At 41.3% G+C, this 23,973-nt stretch overlaps 2 protein-coding genes across 5 annotated transcripts in view; one reads left to right on the forward strand and one right to left on the reverse strand.

The window, feature by feature from the left end:
* Window positions 1-256: 256 nt before the first annotated feature.
* Window positions 257-2,925, forward strand: LOC308132432 (retinol dehydrogenase 14). Its single transcript, XM_080499532.1, has 4 exons — window positions 257-422; window positions 828-1,070; window positions 1,288-1,590; window positions 2,466-2,925. The coding sequence occupies exons 1-4, from the start codon at window positions 302-304 to the stop codon at window positions 2,723-2,725; spliced, it is 927 nt and encodes a 308-aa protein (XP_080355658.1). The 5' UTR covers window positions 257-301; the 3' UTR covers window positions 2,726-2,925.
* Window positions 2,926-9,163: 6,238 nt separating this feature from the next.
* Window positions 9,164-23,973, reverse strand: part of LOC308132350 (calcium/calmodulin-dependent protein kinase type II subunit gamma-like) — a 77,067-nt gene continuing 62,257 nt past the window's right edge. For 2 of the 4 annotated variants that reach the window (XM_080499418.1, XM_080499416.1), the window contains 10 exons: window positions 23,690-23,758; window positions 19,744-19,788; window positions 17,749-17,797; window positions 13,291-13,380; window positions 11,646-11,789; window positions 10,779-10,949; window positions 10,254-10,329; window positions 10,073-10,167; window positions 9,742-9,975; window positions 9,164-9,413 (listed from right to left, as the gene is read on the reverse strand). In XM_080499418.1, the coding sequence (XP_080355544.1) occupies window positions 9,743-9,975; window positions 10,073-10,167; window positions 10,254-10,329; window positions 10,779-10,949; window positions 11,646-11,789; window positions 13,291-13,380; window positions 17,749-17,797; window positions 19,744-19,788; window positions 23,690-23,758 (972 nt within the window). In that variant the 3' untranslated portion in view covers window positions 9,164-9,413; window position 9,742. Of the gene's footprint in view, window positions 9,414-9,696; window positions 9,976-10,072; window positions 10,168-10,253; window positions 10,330-10,778; window positions 10,950-11,645; window positions 11,790-13,290; window positions 13,381-17,748; window positions 17,798-19,743; window positions 19,789-23,689; window positions 23,759-23,973 lie in introns of all 4 variants that reach the window. The other 2 variants (XM_080499417.1, XM_080499419.1) reach the window with 2 other exon arrangements.

The raw sequence follows: 23,973 nt of genomic DNA on the forward strand, positions 1-23,973 counted from the left end.
GCAATTTGTCCGGTTATTGGTCTGTTATTATGAATAAAGTTTTTTTTAAAGTGTCCCCATGTTCTCGCGAGACTTCGCCGCAGCCGAGCGAGATTTCACGCACGCAGTTCAATTCTACTGGATTCTTGGTCAATAAACACACTAGGTACCCCGCAGCTGTACTTTAGTTTAATTTAATATATCTGCTGTGCCTCGTTTACCGCCACACGGTGAAGGAATGGAGAGGTAAAAGGGAATAAACAGACGTTTCTGTAGTTTTCCCGGCAGCAGCAGCAGCATCCTCGAGGCTCCAGCTGTCAATATGTATCTTCTCTACACCATTTTCACGTCTTTAGCCTTATTTTTTGTCTTAAAGCGGATGAAAAGGAGGCGATATTGCACCGATCTGACCAGACTGGATGGAAAAACTGTTCTTGTAACAGGTAAAATTTAATTTACACTGCGTGTCTGCAATGTAATAAGGTACTGGTGTTTATTGCTACATTGGGCTGATTATAGATCATAGACCACATGTCAGAGATCATAACTACAATATTTTACAATTTTGGTTCTATGATGGCTTGTTAAGGTAGAGTAGTGTTTAGTTTTCTAGTCTCAATCAAAGAATCCCCAGTGAAGAGTTTACATGTTCTGCCTATGCACGTTTGGTTTCCTCACCAGTTATTAAACAAGACTGATTGAAATTTAAAGTGGTGAGATTTTGTCCTGTGATCGTACCTTCTCTTCACTCATAGTCAGATCAGCCTCTGTCCTTCTGCAGACCTCGGCTGGATGAAGTAAAATATGGATTATTGCTCACAGCACCACTTGATCAACTCTCTCTCCAGGTGGGAATTCTGGCATCGGCAAGGAGACTGCCATTGCACTGGCAATGAGAGGAGCCCGTGTCATCATCGCCTGCAGGGACCCTGTTAAGGCAGGGGAGGCTGTGAGGACCATTAAGTTGAAGAGTCACAGTCTCAACGTCTCTCACATGGAGCTGGATCTGGCCAACCTGCGCTCTGTGAGAGAATTCTGCAAAAACTTCCTTCAGACTGAAAAGAGGCTTGACATACTGGTCAATAACGCAGGTGATTGTGCATTCAGGTCTTTTCAAACATGATAACATAAGACAAATTAACAAGCACAAAAAACCACAAGTGAAATTTTTGCCTTTTGGAGAGTTTAAAAATGAAGGGTAATAATCACATGTGATTATAAACATTGTACTGTGCATCCTCTCAAAGCCACACTCTCTCCAACTCACTGTTTCGGCCACTTTTCTTTCCCCTTGTGTCGCTTCTCCAGGCATGCCCAGTGTCCTCGACTGGACGGACGACGGCTTCAGCATGTGCTTCGGCGTGAACCACTTGGGTCACTTTCTCCTCACCAATCTGCTCCTGCCTCGCTTAAGGGAGTGCGCCCCCAGCCGGGTGGTCACGCTCACATGCTCCAGCTACAAATACCAGAAACTGGACTTTCAGGACCTGAACTACAACCTGCTGCCCTTCTTCACCTACTGCCGCAGCAAGCTGGCCAATGTCTACTTCAGCCAGGAGCTGGCTCGCATCACAGAGGGAAAAGGAGTGACGGCTTATGCCGTGCACCCTGGTAAAATGTTTTTTCCATGAATTTGAAATACTGACATTTAGTAATCGTTTCAGTGTATGTTTGCCAAATTTTCAATGGCAGGGGATGTCTTTCCGTCATTTATGCTCTTATAGAAGAGTTGAAAATTGTACAATCGGAAATCCAAACCAGGAAAAGAGTTTTTTTTTTTTCTTTCATCGTTACATTTTGGGACCATCAGGAAATAATTACAATTCTCAGTCCAGTTTAAACATCTGAGATTTTGGCTTTGCTGTTGTCTTTGGTATCGACGTGTTTGCTGTCGTGCCAAGATTCCTTTGAGTTCTGAAAAGTCTTCAGTGGGAAGCTTCGAGTGGTTTTTGAACCTGGCAGTGGATTTAAAAAGTAATATTGATGAACTACAATTATCTCACAGTGGGGAAAGTGATCTCTGGGTGCTGTAGATTTTGGACAGCTTTTGCTAAATCAGCACAAAACGATGGCTTTTTATATAAAGTCTCCAAAATGAAATTCTAGATCTTCTACCAGATTAAATTGCTAGGATCCATGGGGAAGGGAATTTCATTGATGGGACTTGCATCAAGTGACGTGAAGAGAAACACATTTGTAAAAGAAAGAAAAAGTATAAAAACTCCAGTTTCCCTGTAAATACACTGCAGATGTCCTCACTGCGAGTTTCACTAATTAATTTTGAGTACGCTGAGCATGCAGATCACTAATTTCCAAACGTGTTAGAATTACGCGGCTGGTGGGAGGCTTCAACACTGCAATGATTTTTTCTAGATTTTTAATAATGTCCTTCCAGTGCAGATTAATTTACATTTTTGGATGGGTCACAACCCCAAAGTCACGATTTAGCTCATTTGTGACATTTGCCTACTTTTGTCTGACTGCAGGTTTTGTCCAGAGCGGTTGGACGTGTCACTTCTCCTTCCTGTTCCGGATCCTGATGCAGGTCGTCATGTGGATGTTTTTCGTGCCGTGCGAGATGGGAGCGCAGACCGTGGTCTACTGCGCCGTGTCAGACGAGGTGGCCAAGCACAGCGGGGGTTACTTCGTGGACTGCCGGCCTGCCACTCTGCGACCTTTTGCGAGAGACTCCGGCGTGGCAAAGAAACTGTGGGAAGCCAGCGAGAGGCTGGTGAAGCTGCATTAAAGACACAAGCTGAGGAAACCATTTCTTTGAATTTTAAGGACTTATTTCACTTTTGTTTTTTATTTATTGTTTTTCATTGACGTTTTGGCCTCATCGATATGCAAGGTGAATAAAAAAATTGGTTTACTGTGCTTTTTTTTAATTTTTTGCTCCCCCAGAAGAAAATGTTGTCACTTGTTTTGAGAATATTCCCAGTAACATGAAGCATAATACATCATATTATATTTATTTTAACTATTAAACTATCTTTAGAAAGATAACCATTTTACTATTTTAAACTACAATGCAATAAATACGTAAAGTAATTGTGCCAGTACTATACATAAGTAGTGCATTTTTGAAACTGTAAATCTATATGAATAAAATCTGCCTGACAAGTTTTGTTTTTTGGACGGTTCCCTTGAACAATGACATGGAACTTCTACCCTTTCAACAACAGTTTGAGCACTATGGATTAAAGCGATCACAAAACTTAGTAAATCAAGGAGCACCCTCATGCTGGAAAGTAAAGAATGAAGTAATAGCTGTTAAATATTAACACAAACTGAAAGAAATTACTTTGAAAGCTCATTAAGAGCTTGTTGATCGCAGCTGTCACAGGAGGTCTGACCTCAAAATGTGATCTGTACAGACTTATCTTTAGCAGAAGAGAATTTGTGAGTGAAAGTGTTGTAGGATAGTTCAAAGATTTGAGGACATGGTTGATAAAATTGCTCTTTTGGAGGGCTACCTGAGTTGCCATGTGTGCTCAGAGACTTTCAGAGATCCTGTGACTCTGAACTGCAACCACAACGTCTGCTTTAATTGCCTGCAGCAATTCTGTGAGCAAGCTGGGAACAAGAATTGCCCCATTTGCCAGAAAAACATCCTCCAAATCCGACCTTGGTGTGAACTTTGGTCTGAAGGACCTGGCTGACTGTTTTGCTGGCAGACGGAAATCTGAAACGTGTGACACAACGAAAAGAGAGGAGAAATACAAGATGGTGTCCAGTAAACATCAGGAAGCACAGGGAAACACACACACACGGTTTATAGTTTCTATTTACATTCATTCACAGCACAGCAGTACCTCTTTGATAATCCTCAATGTCTCATGAAACTTGTGTTTGTTCTGCTGAGCGCACATAAAATGTATGTCATGTGTTAACATGACAAACAAAATCAGCTCATAATTTCTTTGATTTGAGATCGAGAGCCCAATCTGGACTCTAATCCTGCTATGAGAAGTGCTGACCAGTACACCACTGCATGTAAAAGAAATAAATAACTTTCATGTACAAATACGGTACAACAAAAGCAGTTTTCTATTTAAATGGTCATTTTATTGATAACACCTTAACACATTTTTTTTTAAGTTAGAGAAACACGTGTAGCACGTAAGAGAACAGAGCAATAATCTGAAGAATCCGAGAACTAGAGGATTAATATTATATTACAGAAGAAAACCCAAAGTGACAAAGAGAGACAAAGGGAAAGTAGAAAGAGCCAACTGCGGAGAAAAAGGATCCAAGCGGGTTGGAAACGGAAGGAATCAAAAGGGGAGGTGGGGGGAGTGAAAGACACTCTACAAAGAGAAGCACACTCAGTGTTGTCAGTGCAACTTGAGTTCTGGAGGAAGAAGATGGCAGAGGTTCAGACTGAACGCAGCGGCTCCAGTTTATCTCAGTGAGGCTTCATCTGAGCGAGAGGGAGAAAAACACTGACCTCTAGAGGCCAGAGGAGGACAGTGCACTTGCTTTACATGCAGGGCTGCACAAGTCAAAGGCCAATAATGCAAATATTCGTCTCAAACTGCTTTGAAGCGTCAGCCTGACACTCATGTTTGTGCTTTACTTCAGTGGAGAGCGCCCCCTGCTGGACACTCATGACTCTTTGATACAAGTTGTGTTCTCTCACCTATGTACAAAAGGCAGCCGCTCTGCACTGACAACACAGAGTCCCATAGAAAAGCATGCAAGATCATCAATATCATCATCGACTTCCTCATAGTCATTCTCAGTGCCACAGTCTTTTATATAATAATCCTTAGCATTAGAGTCATCTTCGTTATATCATCTTGAGACAAAAATAGTTATATGCACTTAAAGAGCTGAGAAAATAGAGAAAGGTTGAGTATACCAGCATTCAGTAGAAAATGAGAACCCAAAGGAAAACAACCAAAAGGAACATAAAAACACCAAAAAACAAGTTTCCTGTTGAACTGTCATGCAAAGAAAATGCCAGCTACGCTGCTAGTTAAGTTGCGTAATACTGTGAACTCCCTTGTCTTTAAATGTGATTCTTATACTGATTTTCAAGGCTAGGTATACTCTAAGCAGGACAGAAGAACAACACTTTTGTACTGTACATGCTGCTATTTCTTCTTTTTATAGAGGGGGGAGGGTCAGGGGTGGTTGGGGTCAGGTTAGCACAGTTACACATGAACGGCGACACTTGACCTTTTTTTTTTTGAGCATCAAAACAAGTGAAATTAGACATGAACATGGTCACTTGGACGAGACACCGATACAACACGATATCTCGGACGGTGTGTGACCTCGAAATTAAACTCAGTAGAGGAAAATCTCATGTGGGGGATGGTTCACGTCATTCACAATCTGGTTTCAAATGAGTTTTAAAGGTACAGTATGACTGATTTTTTTGCTTGTTTACAAAAGCCCCCAAAAACACGAAAATATCAATGGATTGCGCCACAATCAACAACACAATACTATCTTATGGTGTTGTTGAAGAGAAAATGTAGCTACTTTACACCATGTTAGTGAACGTAGCAGGCTGGACGGTACAGTGACTCACTACTGCTACACAATGCACAAACAGTTTTTTAAAGACATATTTGTGCGTTGTCCAATGACAATCTGCTGAAGTAAGTAAGCCAACCATTTAATCCTGTCAAGTCTTGCAGTACCACTTTGAGTCACAGGATGGTGTAGTGACTCACTCTAGAAATGAGCCTACTTTCAGTCCAGACAGGGAAGAAGGAGGAAACATAGCAGATGAATCAGCTAACACAACAACGTTAGAGATGGATATAACACTATAGTGACTCAATACCGCCACCTGCTGCACAAAAGTGCCAGTTCCTCAAAATGTCCATACTGTACCTTTAAAGTGGCAAATGTCCCACTCTGGCAAAGTGGTAAAAATCTCAGTGGAAGATAGACCAGATACATTAAAAGTCAAAAATTCAAAGACAGCACAAATCAAAAGAAAAACAAAACAAAGCACAAAAAGTAAAAGAATTCACACCATGTTGGTCATTACAGAAAAAAAATCATGCAGAATGCAAATTGGGTGTCCTATCCCTTTAAAATAGTCTACATGAAGCGTTGTCCCTTTATACGACCACAGACAGTACTCGCACAAGTGCATGACCGGTACAATAGGAAAATAAAGACAAAGCAGAAAAAGAAAAAGAATCCAAAAACCCACACTAAAAATCAACTCTAAAATAAATAAATAAATATCCCAAATAAATAGAAACCTGAGGACTTGTTCACCAAACCGACTGCTCGCTCTCTTAAAATCTTGGTCTGGGCCAATAGGGAGTGGGACTAATGTGAAGGCAGCCAATGGTGGACAAGCAAAGTACAAATCAGTTTTCAGTGCTGCAAAATCCATTCCTTCAATTCTGCCAACTGCTGGCACGAGCACTTACGTGTCATGAAAAAAGCTGATGACACAGCTCAGACTTAAAATAAACAGAAAAATACAATAAATAACAAAAAATTTAATGAAATCATAAGAAAAAAAAATCCTGGGCAGAAGGCGAGGGACTCATATGTCCTCTGAAATAAAGCCTTCTTGTGGCGGTTCTCACACCACCAAAACAATTCCTATCAGGATTGTAAAGAATACACAACGAGAGTAACAATGTACTGTACATACTTGCACGCGCACACGCACGCGCACACGCACACACACACACACACACACACACACACACACACACACACACACACACACACACACACACACACACACACACACACACACACACACACACAATCAAATAGTGCACCCAGTGGCAGAAGACTGTCCTGAAACTACGAACCACCCACCATTTGTCACCACTGATATGGACCTCAGTGTTCATTATTGGCGTGCATGTGTGGGATAAAGCCACAACAGCTTTCTAAACTCTAAAAAGGTCACACAATCCACATCCGGAGGAGAAATACCTTCTTTTTGTTATTGTGACTGAAGAGACTGTTGTGTTTCACTGTTGGGATATTAGAGAGTTAAAAATATCTCAACTTTTCTGAAAAGAGCTGGAAGTGGGTATTCAGCTGTTGCATAGCAACAGCATGAGCCACCAACGGTGCATCCCAATCTTCTCAAGCACCTTTTTATCATTGCTTTCTAAAAATATGAAGCGAGCTCCCGATGGGGGGGCCCCGAGGCTGAAGTGCAGTTTGCTGAGCATTAGAAACAAAGGAAGAGGTGTAGGGGTCAAAGGGCAAAATGTGATCAATGAATCTGGGACTATAGCATAGCAGTGATGTTTGGCAGGTACAGTATTACTACTCATATCTACTAAATGTATCTAAAAACCTCTTTATGACAATGTATTATTGAAATCCTCTGTAATTTGCATGTAGCCTTCGAAATAGAGTCAAAACAATGTGCGAAATAACTGCCGACTCTTCGAGATAAAGGGGGTGTATTATATAATGTTACAATATTACAACACAATATAGTGCAATACAACCCAAAAAAAAACTAAACAATGTTTATATTAAATATTGAAAAAGTGTCAAATATGTTAGGTTACTCCAGTGACCTACTAGAAGCTCACATCAGCAGGTTCCCATATATGGTCATCCCACAGCAGCAAGCAAGAGCATGAGGCTGGTGTCAAATTACAAACACAATGCTACGTGTCACCAGGCTGTCTACTAGAACAAGGCGATTAGAAGGGCTTTTAGAAAGATGGGGCTAAAGAAATAAAATTTTAAAATGTTTGGCCAAAACAAGGTAAAACAATTCCTGAAAATCAATGTGATATCTCTGATTTGAGTGTTGAGCATGAGGACACACTTCGTGTTGCTTTAAATGGGCCAGATTCCTCACTGGATTTACATGACCTTTTGCATACAGGTCAAAAGAATCAATTAGGAGAAGCAAAGTGGACAATAAAAGTGTCATCATTTTTAAGATTGTACATACATTACACAAGCAGCACCTCATTCAGTGTTAAGTAAACTTCAACTTTTCTATGACTGCCGTTGTTTCCATACCACAATAATGTCGTTATACGTTTGGTTTTTTTTATATTAAATAAGACCTGATGAGATTAAATGATGCAATAAATTAGAGATCACATTGATTGTTTCTATATAGTTTCAAAAAATATCTTTAACATACACATTTATTTATATTTGTGATTTTGAGGCAGGTTCTGCTCTGTCAAAGCAGGACCTGACTATAAAATAGGTAAGTTTAGATAATATAATATTTATATCTTATTTAAAATCAGCTGTGACATTTACTCACATACACAATATTACTTCCTTTATATGACACCATAACAACTTATTTTGTCATAATCAGATGAAGAGATGGGTTATTCAGACATTCTTTGCGAGGATAAATGATTAAATCTTGGTAAATGTAACATTTTCTTGTTATGATGCTTATGATAAAGCAAAAAAAAAAAGCATGTAGGAAAATGGCACCTTTCTATGCCTATTCGTGAGATGAATTCATGCTTCGAATCTCACTATAGCACAGGACAGTCCAGGCTTACACATAATGCAAATACAAGAATATGAGAAAAGTCCAACTATTTTGATACAGGAAGATATTATTTTAAGCTGATCCTCTAACAAGAGACAAAAAACAAACTTTCCTCAAGCTCTGCTGTACTTATTGTGTGTAGGCCAGCATACAGGCACACAAATTCTCCCCCAGAAAAAAGAAAAAGAAACAAAAAGCCCAGAAAACATGTCAACCATAAGTTTGGGTGCAGTATTATAGCTAACGTACAAGAAGCAAACTACAAAAACTGCCAATATCATATTCCACTTAATAGCCACAATAAAAAAAGAAACAACAGCCACTGTTAATATAGGGGAATAAAACATGCATCCTTAAAAAGATATGAGAAGAAAAAAAAAGATTGCCTTCAACTCTAGAAACCACAGAATTTTGAATTATACAAATGACATATACAGTTTCAAATGTGTAATAATACTCATGATTATAATAACAATATAGCAATGATAATAATAGATTTTACGTAAAACTTTACAGACTGTATTTCCAGTGCAGTGTTTGTCACACAAGTGTGGTTTCACAGGGCGGACAAACAGGTCATGTCACAAACGAAACAAAAAGAAAAAAAAGAAAAGATTGGGACCACAGGTAGGAGGAATTACACCCAGTGCTGAAAAAAAGACCCCAAACCCCCCCCACCCCCAATCAAACAAGCAGTGTGCTCGAGGGCAGAAGAAGAAGAGGAAGTTGAAGGATGCTGAACTGTTGGATTTGGAGTTTTCTTGTCAAGTGGCATTATTGAAGGTGATAGAGTGAAGGGGAGCAGCAGTGGTAGTGAAGGAAGAGATGCATGCTGTGTGGTGTCCAGTGGGGGAACACTGGACGTGTTCATTCATCACTTCCTCCTCCTCCTCCTCCTTCTCTCTCTCCAGCAGAGCGCCCCTCGCAGACAAAACTATGGCGGTCAATCCTGTGGAGGGAAACACAACAGCACCAAATAAATGTAAGTTCAATTATACATCTCGGTTTTAGGGTGGGTGAGAGGTTAAAATGTATTTTTTTAGCTTGAAGACATTGAAAAGGAACTGAGAAAGGCAAAACATTTTTTTAAAAATGTAGGCGAAGCAACTGTTTTTAGTCAGAAACCTCTGGTAGAGCAGAAGGACCAAAGCTTGCTTGCTTCTAATTCAAAAGCTGTTTTTGAACAGAGATCATTTTTAGAACATGTCCAGTCATGTAATATCAATTTGTACCATGAGAGGGTGGAGTGAGTCACACCGCCGTGCTGCAGAGCATACCTCACTGCAGCGGTGCAGCCGGTGCGCCCGAGCAGTGGAAGTGGATGTTCTGCCACTTGCTGTCTCTGCGATGCCACACGCGGGTCTCCTCCGACTGGCTGGACCGCGGCCGACCTTGACCGTCGACGTACTGAGTCAGGCGGATGTAGGCGATGCAGGCCGCGTCCTCACCGATCAGGTGTACGTGGGGGTTCAGGATGGTGGTGTGGATAGGCTTGCTGTTCTTAGCCAAAACTGGAAAATTTCAGTAAAGAAAGTATCTTAGTGACTATCCTAAGACACTTCAGATGACATTTCCAATGAGAACAGGAACACGATCTGTCAATCTTACGGTTCTCAAAGTAAAATCTGTGGAAATCCATTCCTTCGACCAAGTTTCCCAACGCCTCCGGCTCAAATGAAGTCAGTCCAGGGTCACAGATTTTACTAAGAACAGAAAACCCAAATCAAGGGTGAAAATGCCAACGTCAACTGAAAACTCATAGCAGTTGAAACAAAAATTGCAGACTCACGCGTATGCCTCAAAGTCTCCGTTGTTAATCGCCTCTATCAGCTGTTCGGTGATCTTGATGATTTCTTGTTTGCGAGCTGCAGAGCAGTGAAGGAGAAGATGTTAATCACATGCATAAGAGCTGTACACATAAAGAGCAGTACGTCATTAGTAGTTTTATTTTATGAGCGACACATTAACAAAGCCCGTCTCCCTGAGATGAGATATGTTAAATAGGCTGTTAAATCCTGCAACCTCGCGATGGTGAACTGTCGAGCACACACGAGTCTTTAAATCACCACCAGCAACGTCACCAATGTATTTAAAGACTCCACAAGTCAGAAACAACCAAGACATGCATAAATCTTTCCACCCACTGAGGAGGTTCATAAAGTTCACGAGCAAAACGCTTCAACCCAGGAGACAAATGAGCCGTTTGGTTTGTCCACCAGAGTCATAAAATCCTCGGGCTGTCATTCCATTATGACACCTTCATGGCTGCCATGCGCAGAGGTGGGCCTACAGGCGGGACAGACTCGATACTCACTCTGGGAGGAGGACAGGGAAGGACTGGATGGGGAGTGAGGGGGAGGAGGGGAGGTGGTGTGTGCAGGAGGATGGTTGGACCTGGCGCTGGGCACCGGTGCAGCGTCCGCCTCGGGTGCAGGAGCAGCCGGCACCCTGCGAACGCTGCTTACCAGGTCTGTGAGCCGTGACACTGGATGCCGATCCAGGCGCAATGCAGACAGATGGTTGGATGGCGAAGGAAGATTGCACAAGAACAGATTAGAAACAAAAGAAACTGAAACAGGAAGTGAATGAGGAAATGAGGGAATGGAAAACGTGGGATTGATTCATCTGTCGGCACACACACTGAAACGCCTAACAATAATTTGATGAAGTTAGTGCTGGGTTCTGGCTGTGGGGCGAAGTCGTCCTGATTTTATAAAAAGCTGAATGACCACGGCATTTTTAACTATGTGCGATCATTAGCTGGCTGACTCTCATGAAGTACTGCTACATTTCCCTCTGCTGACTTATGAAAACTATTATTGTGTCAGTTTAAAGAACGTAAAGAGGAGAAAGTAGATATTTATTTTCAAATTATAAATAAAAACCTACACTACAGCACAGACGCAAGAAACATATTCAAAGAGTGTAGTCTCACTTAAATAAAAAGTTTCAATTTTAAATGGGTAAAAATGTGACTAAACCCATTGGTACAGTAATAGCTTTGCAAAAAAACAAAACAACAAAAAAACAGCTATATTAATACACCTGCATTCAGATACCAGCATTAAAAGTCCCTCCAGATGAAAACTTTTCATGCATCATTTCATCATGGGAAAAGAGATGCCAGTTCATATGGACGTCAAGCCCAACCCAGTCCATGCTCTTGCTGTTCTCTACTTACTCTGCATGGGGACAACGGGGGTGTGTGGAGGTGAGGGGGCAGAAAGGGCAGCGGGAGGCGGAGTGCTGGATCTCACTTCTCTATCCGATACGGGCCCTGAGCCCCTGCGGACTGAGCCCAGCAGGTCAGCAAACTTTGCAGCAGCTGAGCATGGGAGACATGGGTGCGGTTCAATGGGAGGGAGACTGTGCAGGAAGAGCTGAGTTTATCTCAGAGAGCACTACGACGAGCAGCCCGCCCAGCTCAATGGGTGAAACGATAAGGGAGACACGGTCTCCATCAGTGGTGCGAGTAATTCTGGGCACCGTATCATTAGAGCTCTCCAAGAAAAAGTCTCACTCAGTCAAGACAGTGGAAAATTACAGAACAAAACTCATGGATGGAAATGTGAGTAAAATGAGGATGGCATAAGCAGAACTGTGCTGTTATTCCATGTCCTTCCAAGAGAGGGAGATAAAGAGGTGATATGAACAAATACAGCCCATGTGGAACAAGGCGGGAGGAATATGGGTTAGCAAAGGAAAGATGGAGGGAAACGTTATTGTTTATCATAATGCATTTTTATTTTGGTTAGAAGGAGTTTTAGATCAAGGGCTTTCAGCATGTCGGAGGATGAGTCTCCCTTAAAAAAGCTTGAATAACATTTTATCTTATCTTATCTTATCTTATCTTATTTTGACCCACCCACCTCTAAATTCTGGTTGAATACTTCTGGGCTGTTTATAATGTTGTTCACATTAGAAGATAGGTAATGTTGACATCCACGGGCAGTAAACAGCTACATTTAGACTTAATTATGATTATGTCTTCGATTGTCGCTTAAAATTACATGATCTCATGTCGCACGATGTTAAAGTAAGAGTAAGAAATCTGGGACTGCTGTCAGGACCTTTAGACACTAACTAATGGAAAGGGGGGAATAAAATAACAAAACAGTTTGCAGATTCCCAAGAAGGTAAAATGCTGGATCGTGTTCTCCCTTGACTTCCATACTGAGCTTTTACCACAAATGTAAATGGGAAAGTAGCTCAAAAAAGTGCTGGTGTAGTTGAAATACAGGATAACCTAATTCTTTCTCGTCACTTCACATCCAATAGAGAGTGACATTGTGCAGTCAGCTTACTGCCATATTCATGTCATGAAGTGTAACAGCTAAAACACTCACAAAACTGCAAAAATGTTTGTGAGGACCCTCAACTTTTGTCGAGCTTGATAGAGGCATTTATTAAAAAAATAAAAATGGAATCTTTAATAATAAAGTCATTTCTAAAAATGTGTTTTTTGTAATACATATTTGATACTTTCACCCTCCCACTCATTTCTCTTTATCATGAAGAAAACTAATAAGAGAACAGTGCTCATACAAAGAAAACTAAAGTAAAAATATGGCCCTGACCCTCACATTCTTCCTGCTGGCACCTCCCAGTGGAGGCCCCATCCCACACTCTGAAAACCACAGTTTTTAAGACTCTCTGTTAGTGAGCGCTGGCTAAGACTTGCTACGAGTCGGAGCATTTAGAGGATTTAGTGGCGCTAAATGGCAGCAGAGGTGAGCTTTTAATACATGCAGGGATTTAGTGGGAGTCAACAGCTCAGAGGGCGTTTCAGTGTGTAACGGGCTGTTTGGCGGGCCATGCTGACTTACAGTGCGCAGCAGTGGAGGAGCCCACAGAGTTATCAGGCTGGGAGCTTGTGCTGGACTGCGCCTTAAGCGAGCTGCTGTCTAAGCTCTTCCCTGATGACGTGCACAGAATGAGACCAAACACATCGTTTTTGCAGTGACACATGACAACCGAAGGCACAGTTTACACACGTACACAACAGGAAAAAAAATGAGAGAGAGAGAGAGAAAGAAATGTCACAGTGAGAAGTGATGGGAGGGAAAAGGGATGCAAGATGACATGATGAGGGCAAGTAAGCACAACATGATGAGCACGGTCAACCTTTTAGTGCTCTGACAAACAGTCTTTGCAGATGGATTAATGAAGAAAGAAAGGAGGTGTTTTAAAAAAAAAAAAAAAGGCTATTTCCTCGTTATCTTGGTTAATGACTCCATTTCAGCAGGATTTACAACTGTGGCTGCTGCTGCGTGTGAGGTTTCACTGAGACTTAATGGGAGTCTCGCCAGTGAGCAGAGGATGGATGATGACAACAGTGATGGCAATGATAATGAGAAAGAGTTGGATGTTACTCATTACCGCTTGTCTGTTTAATCAGCCGGCACACGAGCGGCTCATTGACAAATAGGAGGAAATAAAAAGTCCCTGCTGAGGGAAGAAAAAAAGCCAGAAGCAGGAAAGACAATTCTGACAAATGAAATAAATAGGGAGATGTGTCTGCCAGTCAAATAAGCAAGTAACATCACAGACCAGCAATTAGATCCCCCACAACAAATTCCTTTTACCACACACACGCACACACAACAGGAAATAAAACTACATCCCGGCACAGCTCATGCTGTGTTACTGTCAGGTGATCTCTTCCCAACGTTTGACACTTAATTGAAGCTAATCCTTTAAATTCCAACTAATGGGAGAAAATAAGCACCCGCGCAGCAAAAACTGTAAATTAGTAACTCAAAACAAGGAGCAGCCCGGAGAAAAACCTGTGTAACATACCCTCCTCTATATAAGTGTGGAGACTCAGGGAACAGATATGCCCTCAGATGCTCGAAAATCCAGCGCAGGTATAGAGTTACAAACCAGCTGTCGAGCACTGACCTGATGAGATCCTGCACAGGCCGACGTGGCACAAACTGTTCCAACTGAACACGAGACCCCCCACCCTCCCCCCACCCTCATCAGCACCACCTCTCTCCTCCCCGTTACTCACCTGGCTCTTGTAGTTTTCTCTGCCTGTTGGTATATCTTAAGCGCATTAAAAACTGCTGTGTGAGACTAACACTATCCAATGGTGGCGCTAGCAGCGTGGTGTGTCTTTAAACCCCTCTCCGGGCACTTCGACTCTCTTTTCCTGCCACTGGAGTTAAATTTAGATGCCTCCCCCTCCGCCTTTAGCCCCTGACTCCCATCCCAAGGTGCCCTAGCGCTCTCAACTCATGCCAGAGGGGTGGGTGGGCTGGTGTTAGCGGGGTTGTGGCTCCAATTTGGAACGTCTGAGCAGTTGGTAACTGGGTAAGGGCAGGATACCTTTCACTTTGTGTACAAAGAAAGTACAGTATGTCACACTTGGGGCTGGGGGCATAACACATTTTACTTGTTGAAAAGCCCCTTCTGCTACTTTACGTTGATCAATCCCCAGCAGCAGATTTCTAACATTTTATGACAGAGTGATGCATAACACAGAAAGTCTCGAATGGATACAAAAAGCCATTTGACAGACCAACGTAACAACTTTAACTAAACGGGACAGAAGTGTGGCCCCTCCCTCAAACAGCAGGCAAAAGGTACAAACAACTAAGAAATTAAAAAGTCGTTGTTTTGCAGCTCAGTTCACTTAAAGTCAAACACCAGTATCAGTGATGCTGTAATTAGGAAGAGGTTGGACAAAAGTCCCTTTTTTGCTCCAGTGTCACATTTCCAGTGAAGTTAAGTCCGTGCAACATATAAAATCACTGCAGAATCACAAACATTAGTCAATCAGAGAACACAAGAACAACAATGATATTTTTCACCAGACTTTTAACTTGAACAAAACTTTGAGCTCAATCTTCACAGGGTTTTCAGTGACATTTAAGATTTGTTCAAAAACGGCACTTTAACTCTCATCAGTCGCTCATCGACTTGAGGAGCTGGAGCTTTTTTTGACAACAAGTCAGTAAAATTGCCACACTGCCATTAGCGTACTATACTCAATATTTTAAACAGTCATTGCAGCAAGCATGAATTTTTCTCCCAGGTCTACATGGCAGCTCGGCTGTGGTTGCGAGGGAGTTTGTGACACAGTAGCGGTACCTCTACAGGGAGCAGATCAAGGAGGAGGAAGTGCACGTTCTGTTCCTCATACTTGGCACCGAAACGATACAATCATGACCCGATTTAGTCGTGCTCAGCAGGGATGTGAAGAACAGGGGCGTTCTGAGTGTGCTGGCACAGATCTGCAGAGGCTGAACCCTGGTGATCATGTGCAAGGACGAAGTTGCACAAATGCAATCGGCGAGCAACAACAACAACAAAAAAGGTTAAAAGCAATGTATTTTTGGTAATTCATTACAATTCTTGCCACAAGTGCAACTGGACATGATGGCATTTCAAAGGTGTGTCACTTTGAAGCCTAAATTCACCAACATAAAAGGCCTGTTGCATTTCACAGCCCCTCCCACCCTGATCATCTTTCAGCGGCACACAATCACACACAAACATCTCTAAAACACAAGAAGCAATACAGCCGGACTCCATGAGGTGGCAGTAGGAGGTTAGTTATGAGCCGCTTCACTCCTCAGTGACTAAATTAGAGTCACAATTACACCATCCATACCACACATGAAGTGCATGTAATAGCCTCCTCATAATTATCCCACACATTTAGCCTGCATTGCTGGATCTGTTGCTGGGTGCTGTCTACACAGCAAGTGAAATTCTAATAGATTAAGTCATTAAGCCCCCCACCCTCTCTTCTTTTCATTAATCAGTTCCAACAAAAGACATAAGCTACTCATAGGGGAGCTTTTCCTGACAGTTGGCATTGAAACACGTATCTGCCTCAGAGGCAGATAAACAAGAAAAGAGCTCATGCAAAACAAGAGTCCAAGTCATTGGAGCACTTTACAAAGCCTCTCTGCATGTTTCTTTTTTACAATGTTGTCTAGTAACTGCCACTTCTAAACTGTTGGACATTATTGCTCTTACAGGAGGAACGACTCATCCAGATATGACAATTATGTCAGCACCACAAAGCCGTTTCCCTCGTGTAAAACTGATGAGCAATAAAAAGCCTTGTCAAAACGAGAAAACTTAATAGACCCAACAGAGAAGCAATCAGCCAAATCTCGTCTGCGTTTATGCTCCAGTGCCCATCAGTTGATTGTCCTACATGGTTTTATTTATTTATATTTTTTGCAATGTCTCTACATGTTCCAAGAACTGAATCGTCTGCCTCGGGTGGTATTTACGACTGGGGGGGGGGGGGCACACCAAGGTGGAGTTTAGTGTGAGCTCTTCACTGATTCGCTGCTCTGAAATACTATAACTAGGACATGTCATGGGATTTAAAAAGACTGTAATAGTATGCTCAACTTTCATTTATAATAAATAGCACATTTGTTTGGAAAGATTGCTTAGTGATGGATCAACTTTGACATTAATGGTACTGGTATAACAAAACAAGTCATATTTTAGAGTCTAAATTTGTGCCACTTCTTAAAATAGCAACAATATCCAAAATGGGGATTAAAGACAGGCAGAAATGTTTGATTAAATAATGTCAAAATAGTTACCATGCAATTTCAATAAATTGCTCAGTAATAACTCAAGTGTTGTATATATATATATATATATAGATTAGATATAGTTGGTTTTGCTAACAATGAAAAATGGAAACACCAAAATGTATTTTCTACATTTTGAATTACACCATTCACATCCTTTTTCAATCTAATCTTGGGAAAATTGCCTTCTATTGCAAGAAATGTATCGAATGTCATCCAACTTGTTTCTGTTGGGATACCAGGAATTCAAAACTACAAAGAGGGATGCAAAACCATCCATACAACAAGAGCTACGACTTTAAGAGCTATATATCACTGATTCTGAAGGTCTGAACATACCGCAAGAACAGAGAAAATTGTTCTTCTGTCATGCCCAGCAACTATTATGTGATGGGTCCAAAAGTTAAAGTGGGTTTGGTTTTTACAGAAGCCGTCGCCGATGTGGACTTCTCAGCAGCTTTGTGATAGCCTGAAGTTTAGTTTCAAAGATATTCTCTCTGCATCCCACAAATCTCACTTTGCTGTTCAACAAAAGCATTTTCACAATGAGGTTTGAATATTTCAGCTACAAGCAATTGACAAAAATCCAGCCGAAACCTCGACAATCATCAGCAGTTCGCAGGCTGTGTACTCCAAGTGTGCCTGTGCATGTAAATTTCTGTAAACAGACCGAGTCTGTGGGGAGAGGAGAATACTGGGAGTTTTCCCCAGCCTTACCTTTCACATCTTCATCCTCCACAGTGGTGTTGCTGCTGTCCGACGACTCCTGGAGATCAGAGAAAGGCCAGTTGATTAGGATTCAGGTATAATTGCGCTGAATACACATCAAAGGAGGTGTGAAAGGCTTGAATTAGGTAGGTCGAGGGCAGGCCAGCAAGAGGGGGTATTCTTGAGTTCCCATGTCAAGTCAAAACAAATCAAAATCCATGAAATCAAATATACACACCAGAAACAAAACAGGTCAGTGTTGTTCACTGCTACTAATGTGTTAGTCATAAACATTCAAACTTTGCAAATATAAAAAAAAACCTCCATGCCATTAAAACCCATGACCTAAAACCTGACATCATCCTCAGAGCAAGTCTGTGTTGGTCTTTATAACACCATGTATACCAGAGGTTTCCTGTCAGTCAAACTCCCTCATTCTTAAATCAAGCAGGACCTCAGGCCTCTAAAACATGTCCATCTACTCCACTGTTTCCTCAATGTTCGACAGGCTTTTGTCAAAGGGGGAGCATCTAACTTCCAAATAATAGATTAAATGGGCCTAAAATCTCCTGCATGTGGAAAACAGTTGAGACTCTGCGACCTCATTAGAAGTGAGCGCATGCTCTCCAACAGCAAAGCACAGAACTGTTCTTTGTGGCCTACATAAGAGCAGCTGGTTTCCTGAGGAGAGAAAGAAAGGGTGAAAAGTGGCATGTGTGTATTATCATCCTCAACTTCAGAACTATAAATAGGTGTGAGTTTACACCTACAGCTTGTTTACTTTGGTTTCAGTCATTGAGCTGTTTTTGGGCACATTTCATATTGTAATAATTTTGTTTCCACACAGAGCATTGCAAGCAAGAGAGGTCTTGTGAAACATTACCTCAATAAACATGCCAAATTTACAATTTCAGGTGAATACTAGTCTTTAACAAAAATTGTTTAGCCTAGTTTGTGTGTGTGCATATATTTGACTGTCTTTATCTTTCTTATCCATTTTGTGGGTGTATGGAAAAAGACGAGATGAACACAGTTCAATTGATTCACTGAAAAATGTCCACATATGACAGACTACTAACATTTGAATCATGAAACTAAGAAAGCTCAGTTTTTCCCGTATCAGCTCCTTCCTGTTCTGATGTTGATCGTCAATTTGCACACATGATTCAAATTCATGCATTTCTCTCTAATCTAATGCAAACATGACCTTTCATGACATCTGGAACAACACTATGCTGTTGTGATCTGTAACCTGCACATTGCGACTCAACAAAAAAACAAACAAAAAAAACAACGCGTTTAAAATCACACAAGCATAATAAAGTCATGCTTGCGAGGAAGGGATCTCACTACAAAGTCATGCAGGATCATGCAGCACCTCTAAACACGGTAACTGTACAATAGAGAGTAGAAGTACACAGACGAGGATCACGGACAGGAATGAATAAAATAAGTATTTTCACTGCGCCACTGTAACTGATGATCATTTTAATCATCAACTTAAATGTTGTTTTATCCATGAACCAAGTTGTTGGGAGTGTGTGTAATCTGTTTCTATATATATTCTATATATATTGCAAGATCAAACAAAACTTAGAACAGATGAAAAATTATTTACAGGGAGTCTTATTGTTATTTACCTGGGAGTAAAAACAACCTAAGCAGGCAAATAACAAGATCTTGAGTCTCTGTTCTTTCACTTTTATGTTACTTCTGTTCACATTTTAAAAATCACGTTTATACCATGAATTCATTCTTTACTATTGTGACTAATGTTTCAGGTAATCGGACTCCAGTTAACAAGTTTAACAGACTTTCCTATTCCACCTAATTTCTGTCCCTTTCACATGAAAAAGACCATTACTTGAGGAGTTTGCTACCTTGCAACGTAAATGTTCATGACAAATACTGTATAATGGAAAATGAGGATTGGAGAAGATAAGGAAGAGGAGGTGAATGGCAAAGGAGAAAGAGCAGGTCAGGATTGGGGTGGATGACGTGTACCTTCGTCCCGTCCACTGGGTTATGGATGACAGTTGTCTGAGGTTCCTATAGGAGGAGGGGAAATGAAGGGAGATGGAGTAAAAGAGAGAAAGTAATAGAAAGGAGGAAGGAAAGAAAGACAGCAGTTTGACCAAAATGTGGCTATAAATGAACAGTGTTAAAAAAAAAAAAAAAAAAAAAAAAAGCAGACCAAAAACAATCTAAGAAAGAGGAAGAGGGACGTGAATGTTGCATGGAGAGAAAGTGCTTGTTAAGGTTGGCAGAAGAGAGGGGGAAGAATCCTCCAAAGTGACAGAGTGGGCGGATGAGCTGAAAACTGTAATTTGGTGTCAGTTCTGTTCTCTGCACGTGCACTCAGTCTTGTTTGTATCTCTTTAGAGGACATATCAATGACTTAAATGTAATTCCTGAGGAACTGCTCTACCCCCCACCATAGCAACATCTAACATTTACCTAAACATCACCTTTTGTTGACCTTATACCAACCTTTTACAATGTGTAATTTATGAAGGAGAAATTGTTTTTGAGCCCCAGTAATAAATAATGTCTCCAAATTGTAAACAGATTTGTGTGCCCTCAACATGAATAATACACGTAACTCACAAAGATCAAGTAAGTACACAGCCCGAGGCAAGAAGACGGCATAAAGATGCATCCCAGATTGTGACAACAGTAACTTCTCCGGGCTTTAGTTGTACATGGGTACTTCTGCACCGCCCTGCTGTGCATGCATAATTCTGCACAGCGTTTCACATTCAACATGATTGTGAAATGCAAGGGGACAAACACATGAAGAGGAAAATCAAAGAGCTCATAAAATATGCATAAAGTGTGACGTGGACAAATATGGACCTCCAAAAAAAAAAAAAAAAGAAGAAGAAGAAGGGAAAAAAGAAAGACTTGAGATGCCCCACAAGATGAAAATGGGCCATTCTGTTCTTTCACACTCGTCATAACAGAAAAAGCCATCACTGGTTGGCATTGTTCCAGCGTCCTTCGGAAAAAAGACTGTCAGGATTCTTGTCATATAACTGGCTCAGTCACTCATGTTGCCTGATAACATTTCTGTCTAACTTACTACAAATCCCCGAAATGTTAAATCTACAGCCTGTGACATCACATCAACCACTGGCACAATAAAAAAAAAAGAGTTTTATTTTACTTTTTTCCTCCAACCTATTGCCATGAAAAAGGGATATTCTTAGCAGAATTTGGTCCCTGACCTTTGTGGATTCAGACCCCACTGTATTGCATTTGTGTTACCTTAAAGAGCAGCTACTCAAATGTGATTAGACTGAGACAAGATAAAAGAAAAATGAAAACTAATTCATGATCCACAAATAAGTGTGACTTGGCAAACTATAAATCACAACAACCCAATCTCAGCCGATCTCAAATCCTTTGCACCTCCCCTCGCCACCCGGGGAAGTGACACCCTTCTGATGACCAATCATCAGCTGTCTCCCTGGTGATGATGGTAGTGTTGTCAAGGCAACCGTCTCCTAGGGCAACAGGCACCGGTGGCAAGTTGGGAGATGATGATGAGCAAGTACAAAGTACCTGGGGTTTGCAGATGAAGGCAGGGGGTGGGGCAAGTGTTTATGGCATTATGTCTCAAGGGGAGGGATTTGACTCACATCTCTGACCTGATCTCTCTTTAACACGGCTGCCTTTTAAACCTAAGGTTAAATCATTTCTTTATATGGTCATAGGTGTAAAATGTTTATATGTCCAAGGATATTTGTACCATTAAGATTCCCACACAATACGCCTTGTATTTCCAGGTCAGAGGATCGAGGTCAGGCTGATTGTGGCCCGGTAGCTCTGGAATGAATGCGTTAATGCACCAAATGGCAAAACACTAACTCGCTGAAGTCCCTGGCAACAGCACAGAGATCACAGTCGCCCTCCCACTTTCAATTCCTTTCAACGATCGGGGGAAAAAAAAAAAAAGAAACCCTCTCCCGCTCCATGCGTGAGCCCACACTTCCACAAAAACTCTTAAGTACACGAATGCGAATTTCAAAGCAAGGAGGAGTGAGAGCACATGTGGAGAGGTAAAGCACAAATTCTAAAAAGAAGAAATGTAAGATTGTGTTCAGATATATGTTCTTGAGAAACTAATAATTTTGATAACTCTGTTGTATTCCCTCGCTGTTCATGACATCCTGCAAGTTTTAGGTATACTACTTAGAGGGAGGAGATAAGCAATTACCAGTGGAAAACTACAAATTCATTGGTTTGGAGGGAGTATGGATGGAAGAATACCATAAGGTTCTTTGCGACCCCGGTACAGAGGAAACACGGGGACACCAAATGCTGGCGATCCTGTGGGGAAGCTAAAGCAGATCACTTCCACATATTCTGGGGTTGCCCCTTGATTAATCAATATTGGGTAGAGATAGCAAAAATAATAGGGGAGGTCTCTGGAACTAAGATTCCAACTAGTTTTAAGATTTTGTATTTTGGATTATTAAAGACTTTGAATTTGAAAAATAAACAAGATGGTAAATTACTGAGGATTATGGTGTTGGCTGGAAAAAAGGCTATAACCAAGAGATGGCGCCAGGATCTGGTGCCGACTGTTGATGAATGGATGGATGTAATGTTGAACATTTATAATATGGAAAGATTGACTGCGTCTCTTAGAATGGAAGTGGACAAATTTAAGTGTAACTGGAAAGGATGGCTACTATATATACAGCAACATAGACCTGACTTTGTGTAGGACCTACTGAAACGTATGTCTGCTTCTGTGGACTAATCTTGTCTGAGGGACGCATGTCTGAGGACGGTAATACTTTCTATAGAGGCCGGGCAGATATATATATATATATATATATAAAGCATTTTTTTATTTTTACCCCTGGTTCTAAGCTACAACTGTTTCTTGTTTTTCTGTTTCTTGTATTTTTGTTTATTTTATATTTTTTTTCTTTTTCTTATCTGTTTATTTTCCTTTGTTTATTGTGAGTATTCCCTTTTGTTACAAGTATAGATATTATAAAGGACATTGAGTTTGGGAGAAATGTGCCTGTACTGTGAAGGATTGTCTGTTGTAAATTTTGGAAAATCACAATAAAATACTAATAAAAAAAAATAAAAAATATACGCCTTTATCTGACCTTTGTCAGATAAAGGTGTATAACTGTATTATACGAAAAAAAAAAAAAAAGGTATACTACTTAGAATTGAGAATTGCAGTACATGAAAGTTACTGCATCAGTAAATGTCATCAGAAATGTCACCCCATACAGACCGAGATATGAAGCACTTATGAATCTCCCTGGAGGCCTGATGTGAAGTTAAACTCCTGCTGTTGCGCTCACACTATCCTCCTGGCCTAACTGCGCACAGATGACACATGAAAGAGGTCTGAGACCAGCCGGTCAACAGCCAACATGAATTTATCCTAATCCATTAACATATTTAACACATTTTCACAGTGAATGCAGGAGGGGGGGGGGGATTCTCTGAAATCAGCTGCTGTGCAACATTGCTGGCCGGTTGATGTACAGACCTTTGGACTCCACAATACACAGCGGGGAACAGCTTCTCTACGGGAGGAAGGAGGTAAATCGCACTGACAGACCCGGCAGGTACTGGCTGTCGGTTCCTTTCTGGCAAGCTCACAGTGACAGGAGGAAATGACACGGCGGCACAGTATCAACCTGCGTGTAAGTCACACGGCATTCCCACCTGACACGGGGCAATGATTGCTGACACCACCTGCAGGTTTCAGACTGATACGGCTGCTGTGATCATCACAGCGGCAGGCTAAACAACCACAACAGACAAAAAAAAACAGGACAGACAGAGAGGAGGGAGGAAGGAGAAAGTTGCAGTGGGGGGGGAATGTGGACGGCTCGAGTTTTGGTAGGGACGGCAGAGAGGGACACGCACACAAACACACAAACAGGTGAAGGAGGGGTTAGGAGGTAAATACCAGAGCAGGTGAAGGGATGTTTCCTTTGGGGCTGGTGACTATGCTGTTTTTGGTGCTGTTTGTCTGGGGCTGTGCAGGAAAGGAGAGGACAAGGAGGAAACACAACAAGAGTGTTAAAAACAGCAAGAGGTGAGTTCCTGTGCAAGTGTGTCCATGCACGCGTGTTCTTGTACGTAAAAAAGGTGTTTTATAGTTTTATAGTTGTATCCCTGTGAGAATGAATGATGATGTTTTTTGTACGTTTTATATCCATGGCATAAAAGCACTAGTTGTTAATTCATTTT

The sequence above is a fragment of the Blennius ocellaris genome (assembly GCF_963422515.1).
Source record: "Blennius ocellaris genome assembly, chromosome: 7".
Taxonomy (NCBI): Eukaryota; Metazoa; Chordata; class Actinopteri; order Blenniiformes; family Blenniidae; genus Blennius; species Blennius ocellaris.